The 21258-nt window shown below is 39.2% G+C and overlaps 1 protein-coding gene across 2 annotated transcripts in view; it reads left to right on the top strand.

Annotated features, from left to right (window-relative positions):
- The window catches only part of ssh2b (slingshot protein phosphatase 2b), a 30335-nt gene extending 9945 nt beyond the window's left edge, over positions 1-20390 (top strand). Inside the window, exons 1-14 of one of the 2 annotated variants that reach the window (XM_038295777.1) lie at positions 6751-7118; positions 8841-8953; positions 9083-9147; positions 9232-9353; positions 9449-9514; positions 9611-9676; positions 9825-10019; positions 10394-10487; positions 10590-10718; positions 10993-11039; positions 11240-11386; positions 12259-12459; positions 14541-15525; positions 17701-20390. In XM_038295777.1, coding sequence (XP_038151705.1) covers positions 6991-7118; positions 8841-8953; positions 9083-9147; positions 9232-9353; positions 9449-9514; positions 9611-9676; positions 9825-10019; positions 10394-10487; positions 10590-10718; positions 10993-11039; positions 11240-11386; positions 12259-12459; positions 14541-15525; positions 17701-18951 — 3609 coding nt within the window. In that variant the 5' untranslated portion in view covers positions 6751-6990 and the 3' untranslated portion in view covers positions 18952-20390. Of the gene's footprint in view, positions 1-6750; positions 7119-8840; positions 8954-9082; positions 9148-9231; positions 9354-9448; positions 9515-9610; positions 9677-9824; positions 10020-10393; positions 10488-10589; positions 10719-10992; positions 11040-11239; positions 11387-12258; positions 12460-14540; positions 15526-17700 lie in introns of those variants that run through there. The other variant, XM_038295778.1, reaches the window with a different exon arrangement.
- Positions 20391-21258: the final 868 nt, after the last annotated feature.

Below are 21258 nucleotides of genomic sequence, written 5' to 3'. Positions count from 1 at the left end.
ATGCTTTAATCAATTTAATTTCTAGGAATATCTTTTTGTAGGTTTTTAAACTAACTTTGCCCTTCTCTCTTCCATTGGGTTTTCTAACACTAAACTGACCAGGTTGCTGTTGTTTTGATGGTAAAGAATCCCATACAGCCTGTATTCTAATTAGAGTGCTGTCCCAACTTTTCTGCAGCGTTCATTTATACCGGTAGCTCATAATAGAAACCTTTGTCCACCTCGGGGGACGTTTGTTTTGACTTGGAGAACTACTGTAGCCAGAAGTTATATCTGGTGGAAAACCTGAGCATTATCCTCTCTACCCCAAGCTGAACAAAGACTTTATAAGATTCTCCAACTGTCACCAAAACAATGGAATTACAGTCATTTAGTGAGACAAAAGTCGAAGTTTCCACTTATAACATTGTGCAAAACAAAGTCTTTAACCCCAAACCTTTATGTTTTGGTGTAACAGAGTGTTTTTTTTTATAAATACCTTTTCTAGATAAAGATTTTATTTTAGTACACATTGCTTTTTGTTGCTCACAGTGCTCTCATAATACCACTCCATACTGGGTCTGAAAAAAGTATAGAATATACTTTTAGAGGCGTTCAGATAGGATAGTATGGAAAGAAAATGAAAATGGAGTTTGTTAGAAAAAAATATATAAACTTCCAGGGTTTTCTTCATGTTTTTAACCTTTTTAAAGAGGAATACTGGATTTAAGTAAAAACTTCTTGAGATATCATTTGTATTTTTATATACTAAAAACAAACAGTCATGATTCAGGTGAATGTTTGAGAATTACATAGGTTTTTAGAAAATATTAAATTTGAGCCCCCGAGCTTCATTTCTTTTGGATAACTCTTCAAAAAACAAACAAAAAAAACCCATCTTAGCTGCATTTATTTTACACATACTCTTTAAAATTCTGAAATGATGAAATGGATTAGGACAAACTCTAGATTTAGAAAAACAGCTGCATTTTTAACATGGCTTACAGCCAATAAAAATGAAAGTGTATATTTTAAGAAGTTAAAAGGTTCTCCAGTCAAAAGATTCACTCCCAGCAGGTTGTTAAACTTGTATAAAGTATTCTATTATAGATAACTTGACACTAACCATGCCATATTAGCTTTAACATTGCTTCATCTGCAATGTTGTTGGTTTTTCCCTAGACCTTCTGCTCCAAAAAACTTTAAAAATTCCCCAAAAAACAAAAAAAAATTAAAACACAACCCCCCAGTTGCACCCCTGCTTGTTCTCCCCCTACTTCTTTAACCAATGCATTTTCTTATTTTTATCTTTCTATGTTGAAATTAGTCCACAAATCATCTCCTTTGCTTCTTCCCTGTTGGCCAGTTTTATTTACCCTAAACTCGGTCTCAAGAGGTGTAGTCAGATTTCCCATTGAAGAGCTGAATTTTCCTGAATGAAAATGAAATCTGTTCATTGTGCCTTGTGTTGTGCTTGCAGAATGGTTGTAGACCAACTCTGTTATTTCTTGACATTTTTCACCATTTGCTCCTTTTTTCCCTCCACCCCAGTATACAGCGTAATATAAAAGTGTGTGTGTGTATATATTTTGCAGAGGTCCAGACCCACCTGCTGGCTGATCCGTACCCAACCTGACTTAAAATGTTTAACACAGTGTTAAATGCTGTTTAAACTAACAGATTATAATTAAAAATGTGCCTGGACCTTTACTGGTTTATTTTCTTTTTTAATTGGTTGGCAACTGATAGTGATACGCATGCACAATTTAGAAAAAATATCTACTACCAAATATGCTTTTTGGAAACTGCTTAGCAGCTGATACAACAGGACATATGCGTAAAAAATAGACAGATGCATCGTGGGTAGCTAATGATGTAATTACAATCTTGGAATGAATGATTGAATTTACCACAGACAAACACGGAAAATGACAAATGCACAGACATGATATTCTTTTAGAACTTCTTTATTATTACAAATTTTATGAGACTTCAATGCTTGTAATATTTTTAACCATGAAATGTAAAAGCAAAATACTGATGAGGAAAAACACCAAGGTTTGTTATTGTAGTTTATGAAGCCAAATTAAGATGGTCTTGAACATAAGTTAATATATAAAGTGTATCTTGAGTTTAAGTGAAAGAAAAATGTAGTCATCTCTCTTTTTCAGGTCATCAAGGACTTTAAAGCATTTGAGAGAAATGAAACATGCATAGTTTCATTTCAGTGTTAAAATGATATGCCTAGGTGTAGAGTGTTTAAATGTGGAAGTTAGTTCCCCCTAGAATAAACCTAACAAGAGCCATGGTGAACATCGTGTAGGACTCAAGTATGAACATGAAGTTGTTCATACAAGGACACATTGGTCAACGGTGTTGAAAGTGGAGCTCTAATCCAGTCTTAAGGCAGAGGAAAAAATTCTTATAAGAAGCAAGTCTTGTTTCAAAACCACATTTTATTCTAAATACTGAAATTAAAAAGGACAATTTTGGAGAAAATGCCTAAAATTGGTGGGAAAGATCCCTTTGCAGAATGCACACATTGGACTTATATCTGTAAAAGTATGGATTTTTTTAAATTGGGAAATACATGGATCTACTAGCTCTGTATTCAACGTAATTGATGCAAATTGGTACAAGGAAAACTAATTTTAAATATTCAAAATGTGTCAATTTGTCTTTTAAATCATCATTCTGAAGCTCAAGACTGATTGGGTCTGGTATTCTGAATGAAATCTACCCTGTAGAGAGCAAAGGCTGTTTTTTTCCTCCAGACACTGCTGAAATTTTTGACGCTCTGCAGCAGCCGCTCATTCAGACGCGGATGTGGTGATGCAGTGGCTGTGCCTGCGTAAGCGAGGCCCACTGCAGCGCTGCTGATTAAGCCTTGTGACATCAGCAAATTTAGAGCAGTAGCTAAAGCATCATTCAACGGTTGATCAGCTAAGAGAAATTAGAAAAACTCAGAGTATTTTCTACCAGACTTATTCATGATCCATTATAATCTCCTTCTGGGAATCAGTCCCCTTTGAGGAAAATCTGGAATAATTAAATGTTCATTTTTGTTCCTCTTATATGAACCTTGTTTTAATTCACTGTGTAAATGTATGTTAACTATTTTTCATTATTAATGTGGCTATTGACATTCTGATTTATTTGATTCTTGCGTTATTCCTGCTCAGTAGTGAGTATATGTGCTCTTATATTCAATACTAAAGGGTGCTGTTCTGGAAGCTGTAGTTTGTTCTGTGATCATTAAAGAGCTTTCTGTGTGTCAGGCGGTCAGGTGGAACCTGAGAGACGGCAACGACAAACAGACATATCGATGGCCTCTGACCTTTTCTAGCTTGACCTGTAAGGTATTCAAAAATTATGTCACAAGCACACAGTAAGATAAAACACAAATAATCAGAGTAAGGAAGCTAAACAGATCTTTGTTTAGGGGGAAAAAAGTCAGTAAGAGAACTTATAGTTGATCAGGTAAACGATATGTTTGTGTCTTGTTTTGGTAACTGACCGATTCTGAAGATAATTATTACATGTATTTTGGTCTGGGCAATCTCTTCCTTGATTAAGTAAGGGCAGAGATGACCTTTGAAAGTCCCAAAATAAACATCTACACTTAGATACCCAACATGCAATATATGATCCATAGAAAAAAAAAAAACCCAGTCCACCACAGTTGTTTATCCTGTTTTTATTTTGCTGTCATGTTTTGCTAGCAGTTGCCCTCAGCATGTAACATAGCCTTAAAACAGAAACCGTGTGTGATCAAGAGGTAGCATGACCAAGCTTAAGCTCAGGTTTCTACTTCACACATGGGCAGGCTGGACTCTTAGTTTTGATTTCTCAACTGTCTTTCTCCGTTGTCATGTTGTTTATTTTGAAAGCACTCACAGGTGTAGCAAGGTCAAACACAGACCTGCTGTTATTCTACTGAAGCTCTATTTCCTGTAGAAGTAATCAGAAAACACAAACGTAGTTCATCAGTGACCTACTATGTGACACGAGGCCTCTCTACATGATGCAAGTTTATGTATTTAGGAAGGAGAGCACAAGAAAATTCTTGAGCAAACTTTCTAATGTCAGAGATTCTAAATTTATGGGAAGTTTCAACAGTGGTTGAGGGGGAGGGGGGTCTGAATAAAATGTGCTCCTCTCTGTAGGTTTTCCTACACAATCTGGAAAAGCATAGATGCAATCTCACAGGTCTGGGTGTGAGTAGAAAAAGAAAATGGTCTGGATTATTTTTTGTATTTATATGTTCCCTATTTTTTTTTTTTTTTTTAAGATCCATCCATCCTTCCCTCAATCCCAGTGAAGAGCCAGTTTATTTCAGAATTACAACTAGTTTATATCAGCGGTGTATTTTTATCTTCAAAAATAGGCTATAAAGGACAAAGAATTTGAAAAAAGTAAGTCTGGAAAAGTGCATATGGAAAAGTTTATATAGCACTTATTCAAAACATGTCACCCAAAGGTACTTTAGATTAAATTCAAATGAATCATAAAAACTGATTGGTTTAAACGTTGTTTTTGTTTTTTATCTAAGGAAATCCAGCAGATAGAGCCATTTATTCCCCCCTAAATGAGCATGTAACGATAGTGGACAGTCGCATGCATGTTGTCGTTGATTTTGCAGCAAGTCCACATATGGAGCATGCATAAGGGTGGAGTGGAGAGGAAAAACTCCCCATAAACTAGAGAAAACATAGAAAAGAACCAGATTACAGCAGAAATAACCAACCTTCTTAAGGCTTAGAGCTAGTTTATATATATATATTTTTTTTTTGTATTGTGCATAACAGTCACAGCAATGTTTTATAGGTATTGCCCCATATTTCTACACAGTAACTCAAGTAAGGTAATATAAGTGCAGAATACAGAATATAAAGAGCAGCATAATTTAGGAAGTGTTTAGCTTTGCTGTGAATGGCAATACTTTTGGATATTTTCGTTTTAATGTGTTTTATATGAGGTCTCCAGTAAATCTTATTATCTATCATTAATTTCAAGAACTTTATTTCATTAACTTTCTCTACTGTCACATTATCAGAATATGTAAATATGTTTTACTTTTGCAGGTTGATTGACAATTTACAAGCTTTTCTTCAAATGAAATAGAGAACAGGTGGAAATTATTGGCAATTAGCAAGACTCACTCAATTAAGGAGTGGTTCTGCAGGTGGAGACCACAGACCACTTCTCAATACCTATGTTTTCTGGTGGATGTTTTGGTCACTTTTGAATGTTGGTGGTGCTTTCACACTCATTGTAGCATGAGACGGAGTCTACAAACCACACAAGTGGCTCAGGTAGTGCAGCTCATCCAGGATGGCACGTCAGTGTAAACTGTGGCAAGGTGGTTTGCTTAGTATGTCAGTATATTATCCAGAGGCTGCAAGCACTACCAGGAGACAGGTCAGTACACCGGGAGGCGTGGAGGAGGCCGTACGATAGCAATAACCCAGCAGCAGGACTGCTACACCCACCGTTGTGTAAGGGGGAATAGAAGGGGCACTGCAAAATGATCTCTGTTAGCCCACAAATGTTCATGTGTCTGCACAAACTGTTAGAAACAGACTCTATGAGGATGGTAGGAGGGCCCGACGTCCACAGATGGGGCTTGTGCTCACAGCCCAACACTGTGCAGGACAATTGGCTATTTTCAGTGAACACAATGATTGGCAAATTGACCACTGGCACCCTGTGCTCTTCACAGATGAAAGCAGGTTCACACTGAGCACATGTGACAGACGTGACAGAGTTTGGAAAAACTGTAGAGAAACGCACGACCTGCTGCCTGCAACATCCTTCAGCATGACCAGTTTGGCAGTAGGTCAGTAATGGGGTGGCATTTCTTTGGAGGGATGCACAGCTCTCCATGTGCTCACCAGAGATAGCTAACTGCCATTAGGTAATGAGATGAGATCCTTGGACCCCTTGTGAGACCATATGCTGGTGCGGTTGGCCCCAGCTTCCTCCTAATGCCGGACAATGCTAGACCTCATGTAGCTGGAGTGCTTCAGCAGTTCCTGCAAGATGAAGGCATTGAAGCTATGGAATGGCCTGCCGGTTCCCCAGACTAGAATCCCATTGAGCACATCTGGGACATCATGTTTCACTCCATCCACTATTGTCATGACTGTCCAGGGGAGAGCAGATGCTTTAGTCCAGTTCTGGGATGAGATTCCTCAGGCCATCTGCAAGCTCATCGGGAACATGCCTAGGCATGTGAAGACCACAAACACAATACTGAGCCTCATTTTTACTTTTAAGGACATTACAGCCTGTAGTTTTTCCCTTAATTTTTGTAGGTGACTCCAAATCCAGGGTTCCACTTGTTAATACGTTAGATTTCCATTCATGATTTGTTAGGATTTGTCATTTGTCTGTTCCTTTATTTTTTGAGAATTGTATGTGCCACTCATTAACAGGATAATCAGTTTTATTTACATAATCTGTCAGAGGTTATATATTGTCATGCCCAATCAATGTCTGTAAAATATCCTGCCCAGAAGAGCAATAAGGAGTAAATCTGCATAAACATAAAATGAAGCCAAAGAAAATGGGAATTACATAGAAAAAAACAGAGCATGTTGAAACTGACTTAAAAAAAACAATATTTCATAATCTAGGTCTCTTACTCAAGAGGCCTGTCTCCCCCCTGTGATAATCCGTCATCCAGATCCCCCCCCCCCCCCCCGTTTCCATGGATTGGACCAATCCGCTGTCTCCTCCCCCTAACCGTCAGGATTTACCGCAGCCTGCCGCAGACACAGGAGAAAGGAGCCGCTGAGCAGATGGAGATGCACCTGCTCCTCCACAATCTGGTTTAAATGTGTCAGGGTCTCATTGCTACAGCGGGAAAGTTTGACTTAAAGACTTTCTACGTTTAAGAAAATTCTTGTGTGGTTCGGATCGAGCTTCGTAGTTGTTGTTTTTTTGTCCCTCCTATATTCGGGATATAAACCCGTTTCTGCGCATCTCCTCTCCGCCTCCGGAGCAGCGATGCCTCCCGGAGTAATACCGACCCCTCGCAGCTCATCTGCCGGCTGCTTCTGCGCCTACTGCGGGGTGAAGATCAAACCCTGTCCCACCGAGAACTCCGTGTTTTCTCGCGGGGAAATCTATCAGCTGTAAGTTTACTCAGCGAGCTGAGCTGATATGAATGCGAGCTGCAAACATTTTGCACTCATAAACTGTTTACGTTTAGCTTCCATGCAGCTTTTTTCTGGCTGGCTATGGTCTCATTAGTCCACACTCCCAGGCTTGTTTTAAAATGGCATACAGTTTTTGCTCGAATGCGCAGGAGTCTGGAGACCTTGCATATATAAAAACTTTAAGATGCTTCACCTGCTCGCGTGCGCTTCCATGCATCTTAATTAGGAGCACACCGTGTACCCCAGACATTTCCATAGCTTATAATTAATGTCAGCTCTGGAGGTGAACACTGCGGATCACGCTGGTATTTATTGGTGATTTGTTTGATCAACAAAGCTGGAAATATTCCCTGCATGTGTTTATTATCAAGCACGTGCATAACAACATTGGTATGAGGATCCTAAAGGGTTGCGTTCAGCACCGTGATGAAATCCGCATTTCTTTTTGTATTGGAAAAACAGCTTGTAGGTATTGTCAGGTCTGTCAGTGTTGTGAGGCTTTTATAGTGTGTCTAATCTTTGTCAATCCCTCAGTTTGTCTTAGAGGGATTAGAAGTTGTTTGCTTCACTAAAATCTGCTTCAAGTGTTGAGTTTTTAAAGAAGTGTTTAGATTTATACTACATTTTTGTTTAAACTGATTTAAAAAAAAGATGCTCAATTAATCTTTTTTGTCACTTTTTTAGTAACTTGTCATAATCTTGCTTTTGGCCTTTGCTTTCTTTATCTTGATGATGGGATGCAATATTTTCAGACTTTCTGTCTCTGCACATTATCTACCTGTGCTTATATTCTGAGTGATGGATATGGACACCCAGTCATCAGTGAGCAAATCTGCTTTCCATGTCATCATAAAATACAGACATTTCCCACTTTTTGAGGTCAATCCTTGGAATGTAAATTTGTTAAACATAGTTTATGATCATCAACAAGCCAAATTTCTCACATAACCGGCAGCAAAACCCCCTGAGAATTTTACATTCATAGTCTTGCATCCTGCATTTCAAGTCCATTATATAATTCATTATCCATAGGCATCTTGTCATAAGTGGCTTAGTGAGAGTTGCAGTCAGTGCCAGTTACCTGCTCAGATTTGTCATACTGTAGTTGTATCCAAGCCTGTGAACTATAATTAGAAGAAGATTCTGGTGAAAAAAGAAATTGTTTAAGTCAAAGATATTTTATTTACTCTGGAAACAGGTCTTCCTTTTTCGTTTTTGGAGGAAATAGAATCCAACTCTGCAAACATGTCACTGGATGTAGATGTTTTTTTGTTGTTGTTTGTTTCACATTTCAATCTAATCTTTTTTAAACTCATAAATCTTTACTGTTGTGCACAGGATAGTTTATTTAGAAGATCACAGGCCTGGACTAAGTAAACCTTCTAAATCAGAACTTTTAAAACACGTCTCTTTTTCAAGCAGAAAGCTTTCATAGCAGGGGTTTAGCAGATACTGTTGAACAAATATGTTCATGGTTGTTTAATACGGCCTTGTGATGAAAACTAACAAAAGCAAATCCAGATGCGAGAGTGAACTTTAGAAAACATATTTCAGCAATGTCTGGCGAATGACAACAGTTTTTGTTTCATACTGGCGTATTTACTAAAACAATGCAATTACAAAAGATATTAGTGCTACATGGATTTCTCTACCTCTGAGTGTTTTGTAAAAAATTAGTTTTTTGTTTTCTTTATGCAGCATCAGTGAAAGTTTCCTGACAGTCAAAGGAGCTGCTCTCTTTCTGCCTCGAGGAAATGGCTCCTCTCCAATTTCGGCTTCTCGCTTCTCACAACTACGGAGTAAACATGCAGGTGAGGCAAAAAGTTTTGTTCAAATTCCACACCTTTTTAATAAAAAAAATAAATAAATAAATAAATTGTGCAGAATTGTTGCAAAGAATCCCTTCAATCTAATCCAAGCCATTTCCTGAATGTTAACAGGAGACATCCAGCAGCATCTGCAGACCATGTTCACTCTGCTCAGACCAGAGGACAACATCAAGCTGGTGGGTGCACAGCACAAGTAGAAGCACAGACTAGCCTCTCTGTTAGCATTTTTATCATGCTGACCTTTCTGGTTCCTGTTCCAGGCAGTCCGTTTGGAGAGTGCTAGCACTCAGGCCACACGCTACATGGTGGTGGTCTCAACCATCGGACGCCAGGACACAGAGGAGAGCCTGGTGCTAGGCCTGGATTTCAGTCCCATTGATAGGTGAGACCATGTCTCACTCAAACCTTTATGTGCAGCTTTGATGGATAACCTTATTAAAATGGAGGTTTTTCTCTCCCTTTTTTCCATCCCTGCAGCTCATGTTCAGTTGGTTTAGTTTTGCCTTTATGGAGTGACACCTTAATACACTTGGATGGAGATGGGTAAGACATTTTAGACACTGTTGAATTAAGCACAGTCCAAATACAAGATGGTCTGATGGTTTTGTGTTTGTACTTTTTTTTTTTTTTCCCTCTCAGCGGATTCAGCGTATCAACCGATAACAGAGTGCATGTATTCAAGCCTGTCTCTGTGCAAGCCATGTGGTGAGGAAAAACAATTGAAAATTTATGTAGCTTTTTTTTTTTTTTTATCATTTACAAGCTTTCATCTCCTTGATGCCATTCTCATAAAAATTGTTTACTGTCATGTCAGAATCTTCCCTCCTAATCACTTTCAAACCCTTTATGGCAGGTCCGCTCTTCAGTCGCTCCACAAAGCCTGTGAAGTGGCTCGCTGTCACAACTACTTCCCAGGCAGCTTGTTCCTCACCTGGGTCAGCTATTATCAAAGCAGAGTGTCCTCTGATCAGACCCGCATCAACGAGTGGAACGCAATGCAGGATGTTCAGTCACACCGCGCTGACTCACCCGTCCTTTTCTCTGATATGTAAATATTCAGTGCAAAAGTATATTTAAAAAAAATCTTTTATTGCTTTACAACTTCTGAAATAAATTTGTTTTATAGGGATGTAATGTGATGGAGCAATGCAAATGAGTAATTATCAAAATTGTTTAGAACCACAAAAGATGTTTTTGCACATAAAAATCTAAAAGGTGTTAAAGTTCAGCCTTTAAGAGTCGGTACACTGTAGAAATACTTTTTGATAAGTCTTTACCAACTTTGCACATTGAGACACTCAAATCCTTGTTAAAAAAGGGAAAAAAGGCATTTTTGGTTTTAAAGTGACAAAAATGTATGAATACTTTAGGAAGGCTCTTTTGTAGAACTATGCATTAAATTTCCCTTTCATGTTTCTGTAGCCCCACAGAGAGAGAGCTTACAGAGCGACAGATAAAAACCAGCCTGAGGGAAATCATGACGCAGAAGGATCTGGAGAATGTCACCTGTAAAGAAGTGAGTTACCTCTCATGCTTAGTGCAGACGAAAATATTGCTTTAAAGTTTCCTCTGAATTCGGTTCAACTAAGCAGTATTTCCCTGACTTAATGTTCCTCAGATCCGAACAGAGCTGGAAATGCGCATGACATGCAACCTGCGAGAGTTCAAGGAGTTCATCGACAAAGAGATGATTGTTATTCTTGGCCAGATGGACAGTCCTACAGAGATCTTTGACCACGTCTTCCTGGTATTTTGACAATAAACATTTCAGAAACACATTTGTTGGATGCGACAACTCTGGCTACACTTGAGCCATTTATCATCCTTTTATGCTTAGTAGTCAGAGAAATCTGATGCAGTTTTTTTTTATAAGATGTGTTCAATTTTAAGGTACTAAGGTCTTGTTTGTTCTGTAAATGCATACTGTATGTCAGACGTGTCTTGCCAAAGGGATTTAGCACTGATGATATGCTCAGAGGAAGGTCTGGAACAATACTGAGGATTGCTTTGGTTTCCTACAGGGATCTGAGTGGAATGCATCCAACTTGGAGGAGCTGCAGAAGTGTGGGTAAGGAAAGGCTAAATGCAGCAGCCTCTGTACAATCAGAAATAAAAATGCAAAAGACGATACATTAAATTTAAATGTTAGGAGAAATTTTCTTAGAAAACAAGTAAGCATGTTGTAAACTGGTTTGTTTTATGGTTTACCAGCACCTGACAAGCAAGCTGTCTTGTTTTGATCCAACCTGTATATTTTTTGTCCTTCAGGGTTCAGTACATCCTGAATGTAACAAGGGAGATCGATAACTTCTTCCCCGGTGTGTTTGAGTATCACAACATCCGCGTATACGACGAGGAGGCAACAGACTTACTCGCTTATTGGAATGACACCTATAAGTTCATATCTAGAGCCAAGTAAGTTTTTTATTTTAATGGGATTCCTTTACCGTCTGGAGAAGTATGGTGGTTGTGTTTTATAATGTTCAGGAATAGATGTATAAGTAGTGAAGTGCTGGGGAAATGTAAATGTTTTAAGTCAAAAACATTTGTTTTTAAAGCTGAAGATCAAAATTTCTGAATATAAGAATGAAGAATAAACTATAGAATTTTTGTTTTAGTTGGTTTATATTTATCTCTTATGTCCTCAGTGACTTACCGAAACTTAGACTTTTAATAGAATAAATGTGACAAAGGTCAAAAGCTGGGTTTTAAAATTATCTTTCCTCTTGAATGTAATCATGCAAGTTTAACAAGTCCAGCAGGGATGGATTTTAAGATTACAAAATCTAACCCCTAATTTTTAAATCTAAAGGAAAATTGGGCTTATGAGTTGTTATAATTGCAAAAAATATTTTTCATTTTCATGTTTTTTTAAATCAACAAATGATGCTTTCCTACTAGATAAACGTTTTGTTCCATCTGGTCACGTGGTCATACATGGCCATTACTATGGTACCTAATGATGGTTTTGTCTTCCTTTTTATATTTTTTTTAAGTGACTGATAATTTTCCATTGTTGCTGTTTTGCACTCACGTCTGTGGTAAAATGTTCTTTACTAAAGGTTTAATATGATCAACAGATAAGGGAGTGTATTTGGCTGCACCTTAAACTTAAATCCTTTGGCAAAATCTTTAATTTTCTTACTGATTGAGTTTGAGAAAATGTTTTTTAATTTATTTCCTTAAGCTGTGACTTCTTTTAAAACTCTATCTCAGAACATTTGCTCTACAGGCCAATTTTTAAACAGAACGACGATGAATAACTCAATTTTTCACGTCTTAACCAGGAAATCTGGCGCCAAGTGCCTGGTCCACTGTAAAATGGGAATCAGCCGCTCTGCAGCCACAGTGATCGCATACGCCATGAAGGAGTATGGATGGGATTTGAAAAACGCCTTCAATTACGTCAAAGAGCGGCGGACTGTGACCAAACCCAACCCTTCCTTCATGAGGCAGCTGGAGGAATACCAGGGCATACTGCTGGCCAGGTACACGCATACAAAAAATGTAATCATTCTAAACTCTGAGAGTATGGAGAGAGTGTGGATCACACAACTCTGAATGTTTTCAACAAATTAATGGCTTTATTGTTTTAATTTAGTAAGATGTGTGGCCAGACTTAGTTTGTGATTTGGCCTGTTGGTAGCGGCTGTGTTTAACTTACTGCTTAACAGGTTATTATGGCTGTGTAAAACAGTCAGAATTAAATTAATACATCTATTTAAGAAAGTTTTAATGGCAATTTGTTATCAAATACACTTCAAGGTAACAGTAGAGCTTCACTACACTTTCTAGACTTATTTAAAAAAAATGTCTCTGTGCACTAAAATGCATAAGAAGGACATGTGTAGCTAGTTTACTGAGGTTTTATTTTTTAGATCTTATTAAGACATAATTTATGCACCACATTTTTCCTAAGTATTCTTAAGATAAAAAGGGGCATTGAAGTCTATGTGGCTCAATGATGCATTATTAGACTCTAAACAATGGGACTTCTTAGTTTTCATGTTCAGTTTGGGCAAAAATCAAAATTTTAGTATAGTGTCACCAACCCCAGCTTGTTAAATGGAAAACAATCCACTTCAGGTGTCTTGCTGATAAATTTCTGAACCAGTTCAGACTTTGCATTGTGGGGAAAAAAGTCTTCATTTAGATGCATTTCAGAAGCGTGGCGTCATGGCGGTTCTACCCAACCACCAACATACTTGGCTCCGAACCATTAGGCTAGCTTAAGGGCGCTGACATCCATATGAAGTCCATGCAGACTTTTTTGAACACCATTCTTTAACTAAAAGGCTTCCAGATTTTTCCTTTCAGGACTTCTACATGTATCTTATTTACAACCTGTCCTCTTTCACTGGAGAAAGTCTGAAAGCTTTTAAAATCTGGCTGGGTTATTGACCTGAAAATATGGCATCAGGAAAAAAAGATATTTGTACGTAAAGTAAAACGCTTTCTGCTAATCTTTAATGTAAACAGCTTAACACAAATATAATGTAGCAAAATTTTCAGATCTTAATATCATATGCACCTCTTTCACAAGGTGTCTAATCAATGTGAAAGTTAATCACTTCATTTTCTGGAGAAAAAAAATTAAGTTGGCAGCTAGCTAAGCGAGCTCTACTGACTTGTTGTGAAACTCACCTGATTCAACGTGTACATTGTACCTGCTACTCGCGGTCGGCGTTCAGTCAGACCTTCTAATCCAGGCATCCCCAAACTCGTTCCTTGAGGGCCGCTGTCCTGCAGGTTTTAGATGTTTCCCTGCTCCAGCACAGCTGATTTTAATTGATAGTTGATTAACAGGCTTTTGGTCTACTGCAATCATCATAGTCAGCTGTGCTAAAGCAGGGAAACCTCTAAAACCTGTAGGACAGCGGCCCTCGTGGACCAAGTTTGGGGATGCCTGTTTTAATCGCTGACAGCCATCTCTGACCACGTTCATTCTCTTTTGGTAAGCCGTAAAAAGAAATATTTGGGTCACCTTTTTTTTTTTTATTGCCACACCCAACGGCACACTGCAAAAACAATCTAGAAGTAAGTCAACATTTCTTAAATTACCTGTATTGTGACTTAATTTGAGGAGGTGAATGAGATGATCTGCCAATGGAAGGAGTATTTTTACTCATAAACTAAGATAATTAGACATAATGCAATTGAAATAAAAACATGCAATTATTCTTATTTTAAATGTAAATTGTCTTATTCCATTGGCAAAGTTTCTCACTTACCTCAATTCAAGAAAAAATACACTTTATTTTAAGACTTAAAAAAAAAGACTTATTTAGATTTCAATTCTTTCCAGTGGAACAGACTGATGCATAGTGGACCAGAGCAAGTACTCAATATGACTAGATTTTAACATCTGTGACTGCAAGGCATCCATTGGGGCAGTATAAGTAGCTGCATATCTAGAAAGTAAATCAAAACAGTAAAAATGAATAAAATTTAATGTAACATTAAAATGATATGGTTTCAAAACAGGACAGAAATTAACATGAATGACTCTAAATACACCAGACTTTGTTCATATTGTCAATGTATCCGTTTGTCCCTTTTTTTCCTGTAGCAAGCAAAGGCACAACAAGCTGTGGCGTTCTCTCTCTGACAGTGATCTGTCTGAGCACCACGAGCCTTTGTCCAAGTCCCTCGCCCAACCCAACAGTCTTGGTCGCTCTGACCCCCATAACCAGGCAAGCGGCATGCAGGGCCCCTCTGTGCGAGATCTTCTGGAATCACTGGGAACTTCACCGAGCACTGGAAAAGCAACACACTCCATGAGCCAGCCTGACACCGGCATCCAGTCCAGTCAGCTTGGCTCCTCTGGCTTTAGTGCCATGGCATCTTTATCAGGTGACGCTAAAGTTCAAAGCCTGGAGGGACCCTCTCAGGCTGATAAAGCCTTCAGCAGGCAGCTCATCCCCCACCATCCTGACTCCACAGCTGGTTCTGTGTTATCTCCCACCCTGTCCAATGGTCTGTGTGACTCAGAGGAGCAGCCATCATTGCCTCCTCCCTCCCAGCCAAGGGCTTCTACAGACCCTGAGAGGACAGAGGTAGTAACTGTTGCACAAAGCGTGGTGGCGGGCCAGCCTAACCCTCCTCCCTCCGTTCAGCACCTCCTGCCCTCTCCTGCTCCATCATCCAAAAATGAAGCCTCTAAACTCCAGGTTTCCTCGTCTACCCCTCTGGCTTCAGTGCCTGAGCCCATGACTGCACCAAACACACATCAGCCTGGATCCCAGAGTTTAGCTGCACCGGTGCTTATAAAAAAACAAGAGGATCATCAGACATGTGGCTCAGATCCTCCCTCCTCTAATGACATCAGCCATCCTAATGCTGTTCCACAGGACAATGTGCTGCTGTTTGGCCATAGTGCTGATCATATTAACTTCTTTAGTGCCAGGGAAAAATTCAAGGGAATGAGTCATGATGGTAAAAGTCAGAGTGCTGCTGTGCAGCAGTCTCCTCTGCTTAAGAGCTGCGGTAAAGATCATCTTCCTCTGGGTCAGGAGGGTGTAAACAGTGAGGGGCAGGAGGAGGAGAGCAGAAAGGTAACCATTGCTTGTAAGTTTTCCTCTAATTCTTCTTTCATTCTTTGTTCTTAGTATGAAAGTTTGTGGATGTTCTGAGATGTGTTTAAACTATAAGAGTAATTACTACAGTATTGTTTTACATATTCCATAATTTTTCATTAATTTATAAGTAACTCTTAATGGACTCGCTACACACAAAGGGATGTAGATCTTATTGATTAATGCTCACAGCCTCCTGTTTGTCAGATACTTCAAATCATAAGGTTACAGGGTTTCCACAGGTCATTAAGTCATTAAATTATAATTTTTTTAAATTAAGGCCTTAATTGGCATTAAAATTTATCAAATGTGATTAGATTGGCATTTAAAATGCTTTATTTAAAAAAAACAAACACATTTATAAAGACAATTTTGTCAGATATATCATATCAGATATAACTGGTTCCACGTGTTTGCGTGGAACTCCTTACAGTTCATTGTAAAGTCGTATTTTCGGAAAACAAGCTCGAGGTGGAGAAATTACTAGAGTATGGCAGACATTCCAACTCTCCCATATGAGAATCATGGGTACTTGTTGATGGTGTTAAATTTATTTCCAAGAGCATTAAAAAGCATTAAATTAGAGTTACTAATTCCCGAACAATTCCTGGGTTAATGTAAAGGATTTTTAATACAGAAATATTAACCAACATACACTCATATACTCTATACTTGGTCATGTCCTCTATTGCAGTGTTGCCCAACCTTTTTTTGACTGGTGTACCGCTTTGGGCATTTTGTTTTACCATGAGTGCCCCTCTAGGTCAAATATGAGGTGTATTGAGCCTTGTCCAAAAGTGGAACGTACAATAACTGATTATACAATACAGACTATTTTACTTAATCTTTTAATTTGAGCATTTAATTCTTAGGCATTTTATGCCTTTATCTAAAAAAAACAAAAAAAACATAAATAACTTACCTGGAAGTTAGTAAGGAATCGAAATGAATACAAAATAAAATCATAATATAAATCTGATGCTCCTCATGTAACTCCCCTATAATCACAGAAAAACATACCCTTTGGTTAGTAAAAGCTTGTTTAATTTTTCAGTTGGGTTCTAACAAAGCAGAACAGATCACAGCCCTATTTTACTACCTAAGAAAATATTTTCATGTACCCTTTTCATGACCACTAGGGGCAGGGAAACACCGCTCTATTCAAAGAATCTCTGCAGGGCGGTGCAGAGGTGATCTGCTTGTTGCTAAGCTGAGGTGTCCTGAAACCCATGTTTGCTTTAACAGTTCCCTTCAGTTCTGCTACATAAGTTCTGGTGCCTTTTTTTTTTATCTTCTTGATTGTCAGTCATAGTCTGTGGAGGGTTTAATATCAGGTCAGCTTTCTGGGTGATGAATTAGAGTTCTGGTACAGCTGATAGTTTGAGCAGACGCCGTACGTATCCTGATGGAAACTAAAATCACCTCTCAAGTCCGTCAGCAGAGGAAGACCTTTTCCTTTTCCACCAGACTCCAATACATTGAAATCTAAATGAAATGCAAATAATAACATTTTTTACCACTGAATATTTTTTTTCTTTTACTCAGTCCATACTAGAGTTATGCTGTCTCTGGTTCAGTTGAACACAGAGATGCAAAGGTTGTGAATTCCTCCCTGCTCTTGAAAATCATCACAATCCTCTAAAGGCTGCAGCTGCTCTTGTTGCATGAAAACATTTTTCTAATCAAACTTTTCTTCCTTCAACTTATCCTTATATTAATCAAAGTGGACACACGCTCATACTGCCAACCTCTATAACATTTTGGTCTCTCTTCCCCTTCTTGTTCAGCATATCAATCACATTTAATCTGCAAAATATTTTTATTGATCTTATTTGATATTTTAAGTTTTAGAGAAGCAGTACTTTTGACGTTGATTAGCTGTAGGCATAACAATTAAGATTAAAAGAATAAAACGTGAAGAATATTATGTTTTATAATTAATCATTATGGTATGTTAGTTTTACTTTTGAATGTAAATGAATTAAGAATGCCATGATTTATAGAGTATTAGATATACTAGATAAACTAAGCCTTTTGATTATTGTGCTGCAATAGGGCCATCTAGTGGATTATAGATGAAATGCATATAGACCAGTTCTGACGCGTTTTACTGAAACATTATTTTTTTGCTTCTGCATTATCTCTCCTCTGTAGGAAACTCATGCTCCTGTGCAGGTCACAGGAATAAAGACAGAGACTCTCACCCAACCAGAACCACAAAGCTCCTGCTACCAAGATGAGATAAGTTATAAACACGAAATGAAGAATCTGGAGACTGTCCCACAGAAAGAGGCCAAAAATGAAAGGGAGGAATTGAAAAACAAAGAGGACGAGGAAGGTGGCCCCGTTCGCCTCTACAGCAACTGGACCAGAGGCTCTGTGCGGAGAGTTACGCAACAACTAGAGCAGCGGATGAAAGGGGAAAACAAGACGCCCTTAACCTCATCCTCTGCTGTCCCTCTCACTGGTAGCAGCTCCTGCTCTCAGCGCCGCCCATACAGCATCCACTCTCTGGTTGGAGCAGCTCCTCAGGATGCAGCGGTACGCCCGCAGGTCTCTGTAGTCAGCTCCACAGAGGAAGAGCGGGAGGGCGGGGTTGGCATGTTTAGACCAGCTGAAAAAGGGAATGTTTTGGGAATTTTTGAAAAAAGCACAAAAGGACACAAACTCCAGCCTGTTGATACCAGACTGCTCTCTACCTCTTCTCATTTCCAACACTCTGCACAGTCTCCATTTGCCTCTGTGAACTTCCTCTGTTTGGAAGGTGTGACCGAACTGGAGTCGTCTGTCGACTGGGTGTGTTTGACAGAGGGACCCCGTGCTGACATCACAGTGAGGGACACATGTGAGCTGGGTTCCTTCCTGCAGCAGGTCGGGTCAGGTGGTGCCTGCCAGGCAGTGTGCTTGAGCCAGAGCTTCGGAAGTTCTCCAAAACAAGGAAGTAATCTGCAGAAGAGGGTTAGACAGGTGGAAGCCAGGATCCGTCAGGCTGGCCTGACCCCTCCGTCTCTAATGAAGCGCTCTGCATCACTGGCCAAACTGGGCTGCCTGGAGCTCCTAGCCAATGATCTGACCGAGCTGGAGCGCAGCTGCTGTTCCGCTACGGCTCCACCTACCCAAGCTCCTCCAGTTAGTGATGAATCCAAGAAGCTGCGGGTGCACAGCTCTCCTTCCTCAAGTAGCAAAAAGCAAGAACCAATCATTAGCCCAGCTAAGAACCTTGGTATAGAAAACTCGGCAACTTCAAATCAGAGCCCCCCAAAAGAAAAACTCCCAAACACTGAGCAAGACTCCGTACATTCACCTGGGCCAACACTTCTGACAAACAGGCAGCAGTATGGAAAGACTCACCCACTGAGGCAGCTTCAGAAACGAACTGTCAGCACCCTTTATCACACAGTGTGACCATCAATCACCCTGTATGTCTGTGTGTGTGTGTGTGCAACTCTTAGATGGATATCAACATGTTGGTTTTATTTATCAAACCAGTGCCTCTTGCCTTAAAGGATACGTTTCAGTCGTTCCTAACACGTTTTCCCATAGATCAACTGAAAGCTTCTGTGATATCAGCCGTTGAGGTGAAGTCTGCTGAACTCAACAAAAGTTGAAGCATAAAAACCCATCCTCCAATCAGGGTGGTGTGGGGCCCTAGTGGTTAGGCCATAGAGCTTGGAATCCTGAGGTTCTGAGTTTGAGCCCCACTCCCACAGACTCCCATTCTGGGGGGCAAAACCCTTAACCCCACACTGCTCCACAGGCGCCCCACGATGGCAGCCCTCTGCTCCCCTAGGGGAGGGGTTAAATGCAGAGGTAAATTTCTCCAATGTGAGATCAATAAAGTATAATTACTATTAAAAAGCATTAACAAAACCCAAAACTATATAAGCACGCACACACATCCCTGTGCCAATCGTTCTCATTTATCACAGGCTATATCTCCTGCTTTTGCTGATGCCTCTGTCTTCTGGAGAGAAGGATGCAGCTGTTGCCTTTCTTGTTCATTTTCCCCAAATTGCGTCAATGTTTTTGTTTTAACGGTCCAATCCAAGCAGAAATTGTCACCAACAACCATCTGTTTAAGGCAAAGTAGAAAGGTTGCTGCTTCAGCAGGAAGTGGAAACCCAGCTTTGGATACAGAGCGAGTGGAAGAATGTTTTCTTTTTCTAGTAACGCAGTACCTCAACCGCATCTGATCTGCGCAGACATCAGGCTCTGGTATTCTGGAATGTCCTCCGCAGTTTAAATACATTTGAATTACGCTTAATTATGTGGGGGGGGGGGGAATCTTGCCTATCATTGTTCTCCTAGTTCTGAGGCCACTCGGAGCAGATTCCTCATAACATTTATCTGTGTGGGATGAAGGGTAGCTTTGACGGCATAATGGCAGAGTGTATATTTAAGTTTCCTGCTGTGATCTATTTTGGAAGCAAATCTTTTCTGAGTGTTTTAAAAACTGTACATTTTATTTTTGTTTTTTTACATCTGAATTGTGTTGGTGACTGAGTTTCACTTTTATTTTGAAAGAATATCTTTTGTACAGCTTTTAGGAGTGTGCCTGTGACTGGCAAGTGAAGCTTCTCTGCAATCAGAAATGTCTGTACAGGGATGTTTGTCATACGTGCACTTTACTCCCTTTTTTTTTTTTTTACATTTAATTGGGACTTTATGTGGGTTTGCTACTTTTAGGGAGCATGCTTGGGCTGTAGTAGGTGTCGGGTATGTGTGTGTGTGCGTGCGTGTAATGTCGAATACATTTTGAATTTCATTTAAATCTTTATTTGTAAATATTTTATATTATGTACTTCAACTGTGACCATTAAAAAATGGAGATTATTAAATGTAAAGTTTTCTGCGAGTCTTTTTAAAGGGATCTGTAGGTCTAGATACTAGAAAGTACAGGTTATTATTTCTAGCTGCAAGTAGTTTTTGCCCATTCCTTCTGATCGGTTTGAGGTGCTCCTCTAGTGTCCGTTGATGGGTGGATTCATAATGTTTCAGTTAATTTGGTATTCTTCCAGTGATACTTTTAGGTGATATTAACTTCAGTACCATTTTATGCTACTTGCCCTTCTGATGGCTTCACTGATGAACAACAAGCACTTTTTAAGCAGATGTGGACCAAACACATCCAGTTTATAGTTAAGGATATTTATCATGCATACTGTACAAACTTTTTTTTTCTAAGGCTTTTATCTTGGGCAAGTAATTGATCCACTACATAGCATCTCTTGTGACTGGAATTGGTTTGTAGTGCTCAAACATGTACTTTACAATCCTGCCTGTAGGTATTTGTATTAAAAGTGCTGTGACCGGGGCCCCTGTAGTACTGGTTCTATCCCCTGTAATGGTCCCTATACTGCAGAAGCAATACTGAATACATTTCTAATGGATATATGCACTGGGACAGAAACGGTCTTGAAATATTTGTTGGATGTATCATTACCTTTACACTTTAATTTCAATGTTATGAAAATGAAGGTGTATTAAGAGGGTTTTACTGTTTTAGGGGTGCACTGATAGCAGTTTCCTGGGTTATAACCGTCCTTTAAAAGCCTGACATGCAGATTCCAATTTTATCTTATTTCATTAAAAATGTAAACGAATACCCGCGAAACAAAAAATTAGCTTTAATTGGACTCAATAATGACAAATATAAATGAAACGTTTAGAGCATCGATGGTGGCTGATTACTGGACTTTTGCCGAGGGTAGA

The sequence above is a fragment of the Cyprinodon tularosa genome, unplaced genomic scaffold (genome assembly GCF_016077235.1).
Source record: "Cyprinodon tularosa strain WSP-4 unplaced genomic scaffold, ASM1607723v1 ctg36, whole genome shotgun sequence".
In the NCBI taxonomy this organism is placed as follows: Eukaryota; Metazoa; Chordata; class Actinopteri; order Cyprinodontiformes; family Cyprinodontidae; genus Cyprinodon; species Cyprinodon tularosa.
This window is presented reverse-complemented; position numbering and strand designations above follow the sequence as displayed.